Source organism: Bacidia gigantensis, assembly GCF_019456465.1.
Source record: "Bacidia gigantensis strain McMullin 20006 chromosome Unknown contig_249, whole genome shotgun sequence".
Classification (NCBI taxonomy): domain Eukaryota; kingdom Fungi; phylum Ascomycota; class Lecanoromycetes; order Lecanorales; family Ramalinaceae; genus Bacidia; species Bacidia gigantensis.
This window is the reverse complement of record NW_025408603.1, coordinates 897,195-911,532: the sequence shown is the minus strand read 5'-3', so window position 1 is coordinate 911,532 and position 14,338 is coordinate 897,195. Positions and strand designations below refer to the sequence as shown.

At 50.1% G+C, this 14,338-nt stretch overlaps 5 protein-coding genes across 5 annotated transcripts; 2 read left to right on the top strand and 3 right to left on the bottom strand.

Moving 5' to 3' along the window:
- Nucleotides 1-38: 38 nt before the first annotated feature.
- Nucleotides 39-482, top strand: KY384_006480 (uncharacterized protein; the record flags this gene model as incomplete). Its single annotated transcript, XM_044814975.1, has 2 exons — nucleotides 39-282; nucleotides 355-482. The coding sequence occupies 2 exons, from the start codon at nucleotides 39-41 to the stop codon at nucleotides 480-482; spliced, it is 372 nt and encodes a 123-aa protein (XP_044668075.1).
- A 502-nt stretch (nucleotides 483-984) lies between these two features.
- On the bottom strand, nucleotides 985-2,817 carry KY384_006479 (uncharacterized protein; the record flags this gene model as incomplete). Its single annotated transcript, XM_044814974.1, has 1 exon — nucleotides 985-2,817. The coding sequence occupies one exon, from the start codon at nucleotides 2,815-2,817 to the stop codon at nucleotides 985-987; it is 1,833 nt and encodes a 610-aa protein (XP_044668074.1).
- A 1,209-nt stretch (nucleotides 2,818-4,026) lies between these two features.
- KY384_006478 (uncharacterized protein) lies at nucleotides 4,027-6,693 on the bottom strand (the record flags this gene model as incomplete). Its single annotated transcript, XM_044814973.1, has 1 exon — nucleotides 4,027-6,693. One exon carries the CDS (start codon nucleotides 6,691-6,693, stop codon nucleotides 4,027-4,029), a length of 2,667 nt encoding a protein of 888 aa, XP_044668073.1.
- Nucleotides 6,694-8,676: 1,983 nt separating this feature from the next.
- On the top strand, nucleotides 8,677-11,139 carry KY384_006477 (uncharacterized protein; the record flags this gene model as incomplete). Its single annotated transcript, XM_044814972.1, has 2 exons — nucleotides 8,677-8,905; nucleotides 8,960-11,139. 2 exons carry the CDS (start codon nucleotides 8,677-8,679, stop codon nucleotides 11,137-11,139), a joined length of 2,409 nt encoding a protein of 802 aa, XP_044668072.1.
- A 906-nt stretch (nucleotides 11,140-12,045) lies between these two features.
- On the bottom strand, nucleotides 12,046-14,306 carry KY384_006476 (uncharacterized protein; the record flags this gene model as incomplete). Its single annotated transcript, XM_044814971.1, has 4 exons — nucleotides 12,046-12,548; nucleotides 13,045-13,732; nucleotides 13,787-13,815; nucleotides 14,285-14,306. 4 exons carry the CDS (start codon nucleotides 14,304-14,306, stop codon nucleotides 12,046-12,048), a joined length of 1,242 nt encoding a protein of 413 aa, XP_044668071.1.
- Nucleotides 14,307-14,338: the final 32 nt, after the last annotated feature.

The following is a 14,338-nucleotide window of genomic DNA, read 5'->3' as shown; positions in this document are numbered from 1 at the left end:
TCGCTGCCCCCAATACATTCCTTCCTCCCTCCCCTCCCATGTCCGAACGCGCCCCCATTCGTGGCGGCCGTAACCCCCATGCACGCGGAGGCGCCAAATCCTCTGCTGGCCCCGCGGGCCAGTCAGAGAAGCCGAAAAAGGAGAACATACTGGACCTGAGCAAGTACATGGACAAAGGCATTCGAGTGAAGTTCAATGGGGGGCGGGAAGTTGAGGGCGTGTTGAAAGGATATGATCAATTGATGAATTTGGTGCTAGACGAAGTCAAAGAGGTTTTGAGGGGTACGTTGACCATTGCACTCCCTTTGTTCTGGTAGAGTGGAGACTGAAGAGAGGCTGATCGAGTGTCGATAGATGATGAGGGAAATACATCGCATCGGAGCCTAGGCTTGATCGTCGCGCGGGGTACTCTATTGGTCTTGATCAGTCCATTGGATGGCAGTGAAGAGATTGCAAATCCTTTCGTGCAGCAGGAGGATTAGGAAGGCGAGAACAATTGAATCTAGCCATGGAGAGAAGCAAGAACACAGTGGGTGCGACCAGCACTTTGAGCTACGCGGTGGGAAGATGCCAATTACAAAGGCCAGAAAGCGGCTCGCGCAACATGTCGCGCTGATGCTAACTCTGCCTGTACAATTTCAAAGGAGGAAGACGTCGCTCTTTCGATGTAAAAGGGGACGAGGCCTCGTGGTCGCTGCTTGGAGTCACTGGTAAAGCACTATCGAATGCTGGAGTCGCTCATGCCCTACATTCAGCTCATATCCGGGTGAAGCTTACTGATGAGAGACCTGTGAAAAGGTATCGAGAGTAGTGTGGTATGCATAGCGTTGGAGTTCTCGTAAAGAAGAGTTGCACCCTAAACTAAATCGAACAATTTATTTACTCTTAAAAAAATCCAAAACATAAACATTCATCCAAAGCGTTATATAGTCCGAGTATGTACGTGTCATTCGTCCTTACTCATATCAAGCGTATGTACGAACATCACCATGAAAATGCTTCCTCAACGAAATCTACAGTCCCTCCTTGATCAACAACGCCGTTGACAGCTGCCCTCACCTCGTCTGAAAAAGCACCAGGCCCACATGTCGTGACTACAGCTGCCCCAACGCGTTCATCCATCTCTTTTTCCAGCACCGTAAGTGCATTGCACCTGCCTGGAAACATTTGGACTCGTTCGCTTCTGCTTGCCACTTCCTTTTTGCTCCTAGGCTGTGTCACGAAGAGCATCACTTTGAGCACTTGCTTGCGATTTGGCATGGAAAGTATTTCATCCATCCAAGGCCGGACCCATTCTAGCGACTCGGTGGTCTTGACGCTCCACACCAGTATGATCTTCTCGGTCGCAGTGGTGAACGAGTTGTGGCCGTTCAGCAAGTGTCGGACCTGTCCAATCTGATGCGTGATGCCAATCCCTCCAGCAAAAAGGATTGCAGTGCCGTAGGAGGTCAAATTATCGTTGCCTCCGTAAGGTCCCTCAAGGAGACCCCAGCTGGTGATGATACCCGATGGCGAAGTCGCAGCCAAGTCATAGATCTTGCTTGTCATACCTGTCCGCTTTGCAATCACGAAATGAACAGTGTCGGAAGTACGGTCAACCTGAGGTAGCCCTAGCTCGGATGCGGAAGAGGGGAGGGTGTCTTTCTCAAGAGAGGAGTAAGGTGCAGGTCGACTATCAGCCCACGCTACGCTGAAAGGATGGTTCATCCAGAACGAGATCTTCGGTAGATACAGATAAGCGTGCGTTCCGGGAGTATACTTCCAAGGACCTTTGAGCTGAACGGACACTCGGGAGGCCTGAGTTACTCCATCTCCTGGAATTGCTTCGATGGTTACTTTGCTGAAGCCTTGCCTGCTAATACTCCGGTAGGAGATACGTGTAAAGCGGGCAGCCCGGTCAAGGATCCACAAGGCAAGGACCCAGTGAATGTATGAAGAGCCAGGAAGCTTGCCTATGTCACAATGGATCCAGACCCCGACTATGGCTGCCAGGGCGAGGACTTGATGACAATGAAGAAATGTTTCGTAGAATGCGTGACGGATAGGAGAGAGTGATTGGACCATGATGATGCACATGGCGACGGTGCCGACTAGACCGTACCTGAGAAAATCGCTTTTGCGGAGAGCTTCACCGGTAGCTCCGGCGCCTTTTGCAGCGTGAGCATTGACGGCCCAAGCAATTGTATGGACGACGGCTTCCAACGCTACTAGTCGACCTATCCAGCGATGAAAGAGGTTGTAGGTGTCGAAGCTGACACGGAGAAGCCAAATCAGAGGATTGTTACGACCGGCGAGGACCACGAGAGGCACCATGTTCACCATCGACAGATGTCCAGAGCGGCCTCGCAGTTCCGCCATTACGGCAGCTTGAGGCTTGCCACGATAGTCGAGACATACGCAATAGATTACGTTGCTCAGGAAGTACGCAAACAAGATGATAGTATGAAGTCTTGACGGAAGAGTCCCGACATTGACTGCCTTCGACAGCATGATCTCCCTGTTGTGCCTCTTTTTATGGAGCGGCGCGTACAGGATGTTCTTTTTCAGCCATGGCCAGATTGTTGTTCGATCTGTCTCCCAGTATGCGTATCTTGACGGCCCAGCATTCACACTGAACAACAGTCGCAAATGAGCGTTTGCAAGCTGCCATATCCGACCGATGAGGATCACCAGGCATGTTGCTATGATGGACCCCCATAGCGCGTTGGTAAGGGTGATGTCTAGCGACAAGTCAACGCCAGCTAGACCATGTGTATATTGGACCGTACTTTTATGGTCGTCTGTGGCTGGGGATGAATGGTTTGAGTGATTGGACATTCCGGAAGGTTGTACCAATGAAATGACCTGATATTAAATGCGATATATTGAATTTGCGGACCTGCCGTAAGTTTATGTGTGGCGACGCGACTGAACGAACCAGCTGGGCACACCAAATTTCTAATGAGTGTTGAAAAACGAACAGCCGTGGTCTCAATTGTTTAGGTAGAGAATGTTGGTGAGACCAGCCCCAAAAGAAAAGGAGTGATTTAGGGAAAGAATGTTGAACAATAAAAACAAAGGACTTGGCGAGTGTTATACAGCTCGCTTGTGGCCTTCCCGTTGTTCGTATTGTTTCGACCTTGAGAATGAACAATGGCACTGTCTCAACAGGAGAGGCTCTTGTCAACTGGTCGCCTCTTTCGCATGTTGCTTTTCCGGACGCCCAGACGTCGTACAAGTTGTCATAGGCTATTGTGCTTTTCAGTATGAGGGAAAGCTGCAGGTAAATAGATTCGCCACCGCCAGGGTAACGTGTCGATGGTCCCAGGGCTGTAAGTGCACAGAGCAACCTGAACAGAATGGAGGTGTATGAGAATCAAATTCGACGATGCAGAACCAAACACCTTGAATGCAAAACGTAGGAAATGGTGGGAGTGCACGAAACAAAGGTAAGGGTCGCAGGAAGAAGTGAGGGGAGAGTAAGAGTGGTTATGGTTGAAGATTGTAGATCACGAGAACAGCGCTAGGATGGTCTATCCATTCAGAGCCTCATGTATTCTCCATTGCTCCTCCTGGGTAAATCGGTCTCGGAACGCTCGACCAAGCGTTGAGGACGAATGGGCTTGTGGTGCAGCATCTTTCGTTACAGATCAGACGATGCGGCCGCGTCATCTCCGAGAGCTTGTTCCACCTCTTGCGGGCGCGAAGAACAGCATGTGGTAGCCTACAAGAGCTGTTTAAATTGTAGAAAGATGGGTTGAAGTGGAGGAGGACTTAATTGAGTGGAGGACAAGCCTCCGTCCAACCGCCAAGATATTTTCGGATCCATGCTTTGATTGGCGCTCGAGCCATATTCATGAAACGACTAGGTATTGTCATACGAACGATTAATATGGAATCAGAAGGACCTCGTCCGAGGGCTGTTTCTTGGACAGGTCTGTATCTGAGTGCTATTTATCATTAGAGTATGTCTACAGTGACATAACTTGCTATATGTTTTATCAACTTTTCTAACATACAATATCATATCAGATCATCCTCTCGTGATCATGCTTTCTTGGTGTTCTTTGCGTCCGAGAGGCCAAGGATGGAGTTGAAACTCTTGGACGGGTCATACAACGACACAGGTCGGCTGCCGCTTGGAGAGACGCTCACTCCAGATGGAAGTGGCAGTTGCTCTAGGCCCAGCCCCATCGATAACCGCCGTAGATCGGAAGATTGTGAGTTGTTCCTAGAGTGCGAAGCTGATGGTAGGGTCGGCGGTAGGAGCTCATCATCGGGTATTTGGAACTGCGAGAATTGCGCTGCTGGACCAGCCCATTGCTCTGCCATCTTCCAGCAATGACTCCGTTGATAGATGGCGTCAAGACTATACTCCACTGATGCTGCTGGCATATCAACCATGGCATCGCTACCTGCAATACGCCATGTCGTCTTCCGCCGGTGATCCTGCGCCATCCATGGGGGCGACTCCTTCGAGAACTCGCTGAGAAAATATTCCACCCCATCAGTATATCTCAATCCTGGCGCATCAACTACCAACAAAGGCAATGCCTGAATGACTGCATATACGAGCAGCCATTGGCCGTTTCGAAGATCCGCGATCTCCTCCATGGATTTACTTTGTGCTGAGCGTCTCTCGTAAGCAAAGAATGCCTCTAGAAAGGGGGTAGACTTCATAAGCTCGCGATTGTAAGACTGCATGAGAGCCGTGTTTATCTCGCTGCTGTCAAGTTTCTTGAGTGATTCTTTCTTTTGTTTTTTCGGGTCGAGAGCTTCAAATCCACGGCGCGTACTAGATAAAGAAGGCAACAGGGGAGTATCAAACGGGATTGGAGGCTGAACAGGCGGGGTACTGCGATCGTACTCGCCCAAGAGCCTTCTCAGAGCGCGAGCTGAAGATTCGGTAGCCTCAGCCAACTCGCCCTCTGACGCAAGCTCAACAGCGCGTGTTGTGAAGTTAGAGCGATCCGCAAGAACGTCATATAGGTCACAAAGATCTTGGTAAACCTCCTTCAAAAGCACTCGGTTGAGGCCGCTTTCTTCGAAGTTGTTCTTTTTGGATCTTGCCTTTGGTGGCCAAGCGCCATAACGCTGTTTGTAAAAGCCCATTACATGTCTACGCATTGACAAGAAGCCATTCTTCCAAGTTTTGAAATGAATTATTTTACTTTCCGTGCTGGAAGTCGAGTTTGCAAAACCAGCGAACAGAGATGGAAAATCAAAATCTTCAAGTCGCTCTCGGACGTTCCGTAATCGGGTAGACAGGAAAAGGTGCGACCTCTCCATCCGTTTTCGGGTGAGGGTATTGATCTGTTGCGTTTTTGGCGAATTGAACGCGGAGATCTCATCGTACTTGCCCACAGCATGTACGAAACCCTCGTTATACAAGTCCCAGCATTTCATACGTTCACCCAGCAATATAGCTTCCAATGTTTTTTCCCGGCTTGCCCTAATGTCCGCGAGTCGATAATTGGCAATGCAACGAGCAAAGGCGCTTTCTGCCTCCTCGCCAATCGTCGAGCCATCAAAGTTCGTAAATTCGTAACGCTGCAGAAGATCGGCTATTTGCATGAAGACAGCAAACATTGATGGGTGTTTCGTAGTAGCTACAAGCGGTTTGTCTGTAAGAAAAGCAAACAGATTGCGAACGTTAAGGAGGACTTCCGTGTCGTTAGGGGTTAGATTTAGCGGCACGACGGTAGGATCTGCTTGTAGAGGTTGTGGAAGGCATAAATGAACTTCCTTTTTAGCGCTGCGGTCATCAAAATACTCGCGTGATGGACGACGATCAACGGTAGAGCTACTTTTACTAGAGCCATAACGGGATTGTGGAGGAGACTTTGGAGGTGTTGGCATTAGGTTTTGGGTCCTGTCTGAAAAAGACCGCTGCTGCCCTTCAGAGGGTACTCGTGGATGCTCCGCAGGAGGACCCTTTCTCTGTGAGCCTAGAGGGTGGGTGTCACCGTATGCAGCTTTGACTAAGGCCTTGGACGACGCAAAACAGGAGGAATCCAAGCGGAATGATGCACTTGGGCCAGCGGATCCGTTGTGAAGGTAGACCAATGTGTTTCCACCATCGTCCCACAGCTCTTCGACCCGCTTTAGGTTCACCAGGGACGACATGTCATAAGGGATCTTTTCCGTAGGAGTCACAATCCATGCTTGGGCAAGATTCGGGTCAAGGCCGGAGTGTGGATCGTGCGAGGACTTGGGCAGCCAGCTTCGCCTTTTTTTCAATTTCGCCTCCGCGTTAGTGGCGAGGTTGTGAATGAGCGAGGGCGATCGAGCTCTGCTTTGGGGTCTGCTGGAAGGGCGGCTGGGCCCTGAGCTACCCGAGCCTCTGCTCTCCGGTCTGCCTGACCGACTTGACGGTCTGCTACCTTCGTTGGGCTCCAAGATACGGGGAGATGACATAAAGGTTGGCGGAGGTTGAAGCAATCCCTCCCGCATGATTGCATCCTCGCTTTCGATGGTGGGAGGCAATTGAGTAGTGTTTAGGTAAGGTGACTGCGTAGGAGGAGGACCGTTCGGAGCGGCATAGGGCAAGGAGAAGTTCGTCCTTAGGTCAGGCATAGACCGTTGCGGGAGCGCCGGAGGTGTTTGATCGGTGGAGTGTGCGGATGTTTCACTGTATTGCGGTGGCGATTCATTGAGGTCGAGTTCTGCAAAGCCGCTGCTCAAGGCTGGCAAGGAGGGCGCTCGTTTCTGCATGGCTGTAAGACGAGGATTTCACATTCGACGGTGCATATGTAGGTCAGTGGTTGCCACAAACGCTCCTCCGGGGCACATTATCAGTACGACAGCAGAAGGCTGTTGTAGGAGGTCAACACATCAAGACTCTTTTCGTGTGCAGTTCTTGTTCTGACGATCAAGCATTCAAAGGGCGAAATGAGCCATGAAGGATTCAAATGAAACGGCTAATCCTTCAGCTACTTCGCTGTCAGGCGGGATGTTTTCACAGCCTTCGGTGTAAATCGGGGACTGACGCTGACGCCTGAATCGATTGAGGGCCCAGTAAGAGCGCTCAAGCATCGACAGGGAAGGACGTTCAAAGAGGAGCTGCCAAGTCCCTCATATACATTCGCGGAAGTTACTGCAATATGCATGGAAAAACTGGTGCAGTGACCTCATAAATTATTATTGCTTGACGGATCTTTGATTTAATGCGGGCCAGCCTCTGCCCCAACCGGACCTGCGCCTCATCCTGCCTTGCTGGGATTTCCAACGTGCTTGAATCTATATATATCTGCCACTACGTTTCAGCATGTTGCTTGTTCTACCGCGCATGAGTAGGATGAGTATACAACAAGCCTGGCCTAAAGCGTGGCGCACTGCGTTAAGGTGGGAGCGAAGATCTACGGCTTCCCTCAGGCTGGACTGTTACTGCAATGCTTACGAGGCTTTTGCGGCATGCACTTCCGTCCGTGGGTCTGCTGCATGACGGTGATTTGACCTCTTGAGAGTCCAGACAAATGTTCGGCGAGAAAGCTTTCCATATAACCTCAGGCCCGGGGCATGGGGTAGAACGCGGTCAAGCCAGCCTTCAGTAATAACCCATCCGACGCGTCCAAAGACAAAGCTTATGAAATTGGTTCTCGCTTGACTCAAGTCTCATCTATGCAGAATACGATGAACGGAAGACGCAGCAGTATATACTATACGTACAGAGGGACGATGAAGGCTAGGCAGGGTTGGACAAGTCTGTACATAAGGCTGGACAAAAGCGTGCCTATGGTTTGACCAATCAGATGAGACCTCGCTGTCGGCGTCTCAAAGTCTGTAACTTGCCCATGCAGAACATTCCTGTTTCACGTTTGCGCGGACAAGCAGCCAGCAGCCAGCCAGCCAGCCAGCAATCGAATTCCTGCAGATTTCATCGTTCTTCCAAGGACATCTCAATTCCTGCTCTCCTCATCGTAGCTGGCACAAGATGGTACGGCGTTTGCGATGACTGACACGCGCCCTCAGGGGCAGAACCCAATCTCAGATGCTCACCCTGCCGATGCAATGATTTGATGATACGTCAAGTGCTCAGTGCTCTCTGGTTCACAGCAGACCTCAATAGCTTTTTGCTTGGCTTTACAGTCGCTCTCTGTCATACCGGATGACTCGTTCATTCCAGTCCCAACCACCCACTAACCACCCAACCCCGATTCTACACCAAGGCGACTCTCCTGATGCAAGGGATGTCACGCATGCGTTTACCAATGATCAGGTCGAAGAACGCGATGGCGGGGAGGAGACCTATATTCTCCCTGCCTGGAAGCGCTCAGGGGAGAGATTGCAGCCCAGTCCGTCGCCATTGTGCCCTCATGTCCAGTCGGCTGCGTCTAAGCATATTCCTGGCAAGACTGTACAGAATCGGTCTAGAAGGGTAAGTCATTTACTTTTCGTGTAGTGCAGCTTGTAAGGAGCACTTAATATTGGGCTGAGGCCCGAGAGCAATCTTGCCTTCACCACCATCACCACATGGTGGTACAACTCTATTGCATTGTTTCTCTTCTTTCTCATTCTTCCTGAACTTCTCTTCGCATAACAAAGACAATCTTTCAACAAACTTACTTTGCGACAAAGCTGGGCTTCGCTTCCATTCTCTTTCTTTATTCATTATATAGCGCTGGCCGCTGATCACATTGGTCACTCAAGCCTTGCCTGTCATCTTTGCCCTGGAAATCCTACAATACTGTCCTCATCATGGTCGCCGTCTTTACGTCTATTGCAACCTTTTTCACACTTCGACTCCTTGCTCTTATCCTAGCGCCTACTTCACTGGTTGAAGCAGTCCCTGTCGAATCTTCAGCGCCCTCAGATAACCATGGCTCATCATCATTTTGGATGTCAAGTATCCAACGGCAAGGCAAAGTACCGTTTGGGAAGTCTGATTTCAAGATATATAGGAACGTGAAGGATTATGGAGCGAAGGGTAAGACCTACACTGGTATATATTGACGTCGAATGATGGCTGACTCAATTTTAGGAGACGGGAAAAGTGACGACACAACAGCCATCAATAAGGCGATCACAGATGGTGATCGTTGTGGGAAAGGGTGTGATTCGAGCACGACTACACCTGCTATCATTGCATTTCCTCCAGGTACTTACATGGTCAGCGCTCCCCTGATTCAGTACTACTACACCCAATTCATTGGGGATGCCTTGAACTTGCCGACTATCAAAGCTACCCCTAAATTCAAGGGTATGGCCGTCATTGATACCGATCCTTATGATGATGAGGGCAAGAACTGGTTTACGAACCAGAACAATTTCTATCGCCAAATTCGTAATTTCGTCATTGACATCACTGGTTTGCCACCGTCTCAGGGTGCTGGTATTCATTGGCAAGTCGCACAGGCCACGAGTCTGCAAAACATCAGGTTTGAGATGGTCAAAGGAGGCCAAGACAACAAACAGCAAGGGATATTCATGGATAATGGAAGTGGTGGATTCTTGACGGATCTTACCTTCAATGGCGGTAATTACGGTGCATTCTTCGGATCTCAACAGTTCACGTCTCGCAATATGACTTTCAACGGGTGCAATTGCGGCATTTTCATGAACTGGAACTGGCTCTGGAACCTCAAGTCGTTGAATATCAATGAATGTGGGGTTGGGGTAAATATCTCGAATTCACCGAGCAATCTGACCGTTGGTTCTATAATCATTCAAGACAGTGTCATTAGGAAGACTTCGCAAGGCATCATGACTGCCTACAATAAACAATCGAACACACCACCGGCAGCCAACACCGTCATTCTCGATAACGTTGATTTCACCGACACTTCGATCGCTGTGGCCGACCAGAATGGACAGACCATTCTCAAGGGAGGATCGAAGGTTGCTTCCTGGATTCAAGGCAGCGGATACTCCAACGGCGCCAAAGATGATGCATCGGCCTCTCAGTGCGCTTCAGCGGCTCCTTCAGCTTCAGCAACAAAGATGCAAGGCCCACTAGGCGCGCCAACTAAGCCTGCGTCACTTTTGAGCAATGGCAATGTGTATGAGCGCTCGAAGCCACAGTATGAGACTGTGCCGGCCACCTCTTTCATCAGTGTCAAATCTCAAGGAGCAAAGGGTGACGGCCAAACGGACGACTCAGATGCTCTACAAAAAGCGTTCGATGCTGCAAAGGCAGATCAGGTTGTCTATTTCGATCATGGAAATTACGTCGTTACCAAAACGGTCAAAGTGCCCAAGAATATAAAAATCACTGGCGAGATCTGGCCGATAATCATGGCTTCTGGGCAAACCTTCTCCAACGCTGAGAAGCCTGTTCCTGTCTTCCAAGTCGGTCAGCCCGGCGACAGTGGTGCTGTGGAGATGTCAGACCTAGTCTTCTCAACCAAAGGTCCCGCGCCCGGTGCCATCCTCGTAGAATGGAACTTGGCCTCCTCCTCCCAAGGTAGCAACGGCATGTGGGACGTCCACTTCCGAATCGGGGGCACCGCAGGCTCTGGTCTTCAGTCCGACAAATGCGCCAAGAACCCCAATACGACCACCACCTCTACCACTGTCTCCTCCTGCTCCGGCGCTTTCCTCCTTCTCCATGTAACATCCAAGGGAAGCGTCTACATCGAAAATTCATGGTATTGGGTCGCTGACCACGAGCTCGACCGCTCCGATCACAACCAGATAAACATCTTCAACGGCCGTGGTGTCCTTCTCGAGAATAGCGAGGGACCGGTGTGGCTATACGGTACCTCAAGCGAGCATTCCCAGTTGTACAATTACCAGATCTCCAATGCCAAGAATGTCTACATGGGCATGATCCAGACAGAGACTCCCTACATGCAGGCTAACCCCAACGCTTTGACTGGTGGCTTCAAGCCGAACGACAAATACGACGACCCCGACTTCTCAGACTGCAAGACCGACGCATGTAAGAAAGCTTGGGGGCTTCGTGTCTCTAAGTCATCAGATGTGCTGGTTTATGGAGCGGGTCTGTACAGTTTCTTCGATAATTACGGGCAGGCGTGTCTCAAGGGGGAGAATTGCCAGGAGAACATGGTCAGCATTGAATGCTCGACTGACGTTTACCTGTGGGGCTTGAGCACGAAGGCTTCAACAAATATGGTGACATTGGATGGGCAGGCGGTTGTGCAGGGGAAGAACCATATGAGTAATTTTTGCAGTACTGTTGCTGTATTTGAGGCGCTCTAAGGGATTTGTCTTAGGGAAAAGAGATATATGTGCTGTGCACATATCAAGGGCGGGGACGCGACGTTCAATTCTTCGTATATATATTACCCGGGGGCATCGAGGTCTGAGGCTTTGGAGGGAGATGAGGACACATACAGCCCGTTGACGGGATGCTTATCAATTGCATACTACATAGAGATACCCCCAAATGAAAGTTCAATATTCTTATCATCCAACGTAGCTCTAATTGCTCTTCTCCTGCAAGTACATTCTCAGGTAATGACTGTCTCCTAATCAAATCAAACACTCCAACATCAGTTCGCTTGCCTCTACCTTCTCTCCAGCGTTGATACTCATAAACGATCACAACCTTGTTTGATACGGTCCCTTAATTCCCTGAGTCACTTCAGCACCTTGGGCTTGATGACTCGGCCAGCCTTTCCAGGTATAATCTTTCCATCATGAACATTGCGAATGTGGCTGTTCAGCTTATCCTTGCGCTTGAAGCCATTATCACCACCGTACTTGCAGCCGAGGACATGACAAGGGAACTTCTCCGTCAGGATACAATGACAATTTTTCGTATGTCGTATGAGATCGGGCCATTTCTTCACTTTGGAGGTGCAATAAGGCTCCAGGCAGCGGAACCGCCATCGACGGCGAAGTGTGATCTTTCGTGATGTGCATTGCTCCAGTAGGAATATGTTTTTTGGCAGTCTATTGAGTATGCACCAAACCCTTTCGAATAGGTGCTTACTCGGCATGGAAGTGGCTTAAAATGGTCGCCCGGGGGCTTTGGACCCATTTTGTGGCATACTACACAATTGCAACCCAGCTGACCTACCCCTGATGTCTGTGGTGGGTCGCCCTGAGGCATATCGCCACAGCTACAAAACACGCCCTTCCGTCAGCCATAAAAAAAAAAGCTCACTTCGGGTAGCCCTCTCCAGGCTCGCTGCAGGGAGAGCGTAAGCCACCAAGCACGGTATCGGCGCAGGGTTCGTAAGTGTAGCCTTGAACACCAGAGCCCGAGTGAGTAGGCTCCGAGAATAGTGCTGGAAGAAACGCTTGTCCTGCAGTTTCGAATCCAGTGAAAGCATCCAGATCGTAGTCTTTCGAAGAGAGGGCAGGCCCGTTTAGTGCAAAATCGTCTTCTCCCATCAGTGAATAGGCTGGTTCAATTGAAGAAGTCGATGGTAGCATCGGTAGCTGGTCAAAGCCCATGTCCCCCGCGTTCACGTAACTGGTTGCGTCGGGGGGCGATTCGGACGGGAAGGGCGCTGACATTGCAGGAGCGTCCTCAAAATCGTAGTCATAGTGTCCTTCGGGGCGCAGGGGCATGGGTGCCATCGAGTCGAAGGACGCTGTGGGCCAGACAAATGCGTTGTCCATGCTGATGCGTTGGCTGAGTGGCTGCCGAAGAGACAAGGCTGACGAATGAGGAGGGGCGTGGTAAAGAGGTGGTGGATCAAACCGTAAAACGTGAGTTTAGAACAGGGCGAAAACCCTGGGAAAGTGCTGGGGGAGATGACCTTTCTTATGTGCTCCGAGTTCTGAAGGCGTTATTACTCTTTGAACCGACTTCTAGGCCTCGTCGCAACCAGTTCGGCAGGCACATCGCTTGGTACTTGTGATCCCTCGGCCACAAGCAGCACTGCGCGACTGGCGTCACAAAATTGACGGGGCTGCTAAATTTGATATATGAAAATGCTACATTTGCTGGACGTATTAAGACAGAGAAGTTGCAGGAATGCCATGATTGCACATATTCAAATACATAGGAAAGGGGAAAGTATTTATACAGTTGGATTTTTTTAACTCTCTTCATGTGTTCACGTAGCTCGTACGTAACTCCCCGTTACCACGCAATGATCTGTTTCGAAAACGTCAGCTTGAAGTACACAACCTCCTCTGTGTTAATCTTACCTCTCTCAAAGGGTTCTAGTGTAAGCTGAACAGCGGGCTTAATCCTCTCTGCTTTGATCTTATTTACTTCCGAAGCGAACACTGCCTCAGGTGGTGCTGTGCTGTCTATACAGTTCGCCTTTATGCTTATGATGACTCCCCCTCCAACTTTTAGGTAAAGATGTGCATTCAACCCAACGATACGTGCTTGATCAGGTTGCGCAACATCAGCAAAGATAACGTCGACCATGCCGACTAACATTCGATATCGTAAAGGATGTCGAGCATCTTCGATGATCGGTATGACATTCGTACGATGTGTGGCCATATTGATGAGATCTCTCCCTGAGCGGTGGGAGAACTCCACAGCAAAGACTGTGCCCGTGGGTCCTACCAGATCTGCGACGTGAGAGACTGAGGTTCCTGAAGCTGCCCCCAAGTACAAAACCTTGGATCCAGGCCGCATGTATATGTCGTCGATACCACCTAGGATAGCGGCTGCCAATTTTGATCTGAATGGATTCCACGTCCGATATTCCGTCTTCGTAGCAGGAGCAATTTCTCCATTCACCTTTCCAGAGTGATCTGCAGCGTCTTCAACAGACATGCGTTTTTCTCCGTAAACCGATTCACCCGGACAAAGATTTTTCGTAACAAGCATGTCCTCTTTGCCTCTGGCAACGAAGACGCCAGGATGACGATGTGGTTCCTTCGAGGCTTAGTCACCTGGTGTTTGAAACCCCCTTTCAACAGTCTGACTTACGACGACGACTTTCTGACCTCCTTTGAGCCCTGGCTTTCCACCTCTACCTCCACCACGACCACCCCGACCACCCCGATCAGCTCCTCGTGAAGCACCTCGGCCTCGCGGAGCGCCACCTCGACCTCCTCGATCTCCTCGATCTCCTCGATCTCCGAAACCACCTAATCAGATGGATTAGAGATATCTCAGCCAGATCACTGGACGAGATTGCCACTACGAACCTCTTCCACCGCCTCTTCCACCTCCTCTTGGAGCTCCTCTACCACCGCCCCCACGAAATCCACCTCTATCTCCGCCGCCTCGTCCTCTTGGTGTGAATGCCATCAATGACAAGCGCAAGTGTTGCAGATATGATCGAGAGTGAATGACAGCACTTGCAGGAAGTGCACACCCTCAAGTTTCGCACTTTCAACGCAACGTAGATTAGGTCAAGTTTGAGTCTATATATGTGAATTAGCACGAGAAAACTCGGAAAGCTATACGAAAAGGTTGCCATACTAAACAAATATCGTGCGAACATCTTTGAGCTACGAAGCGACGATCCTGGAGTCG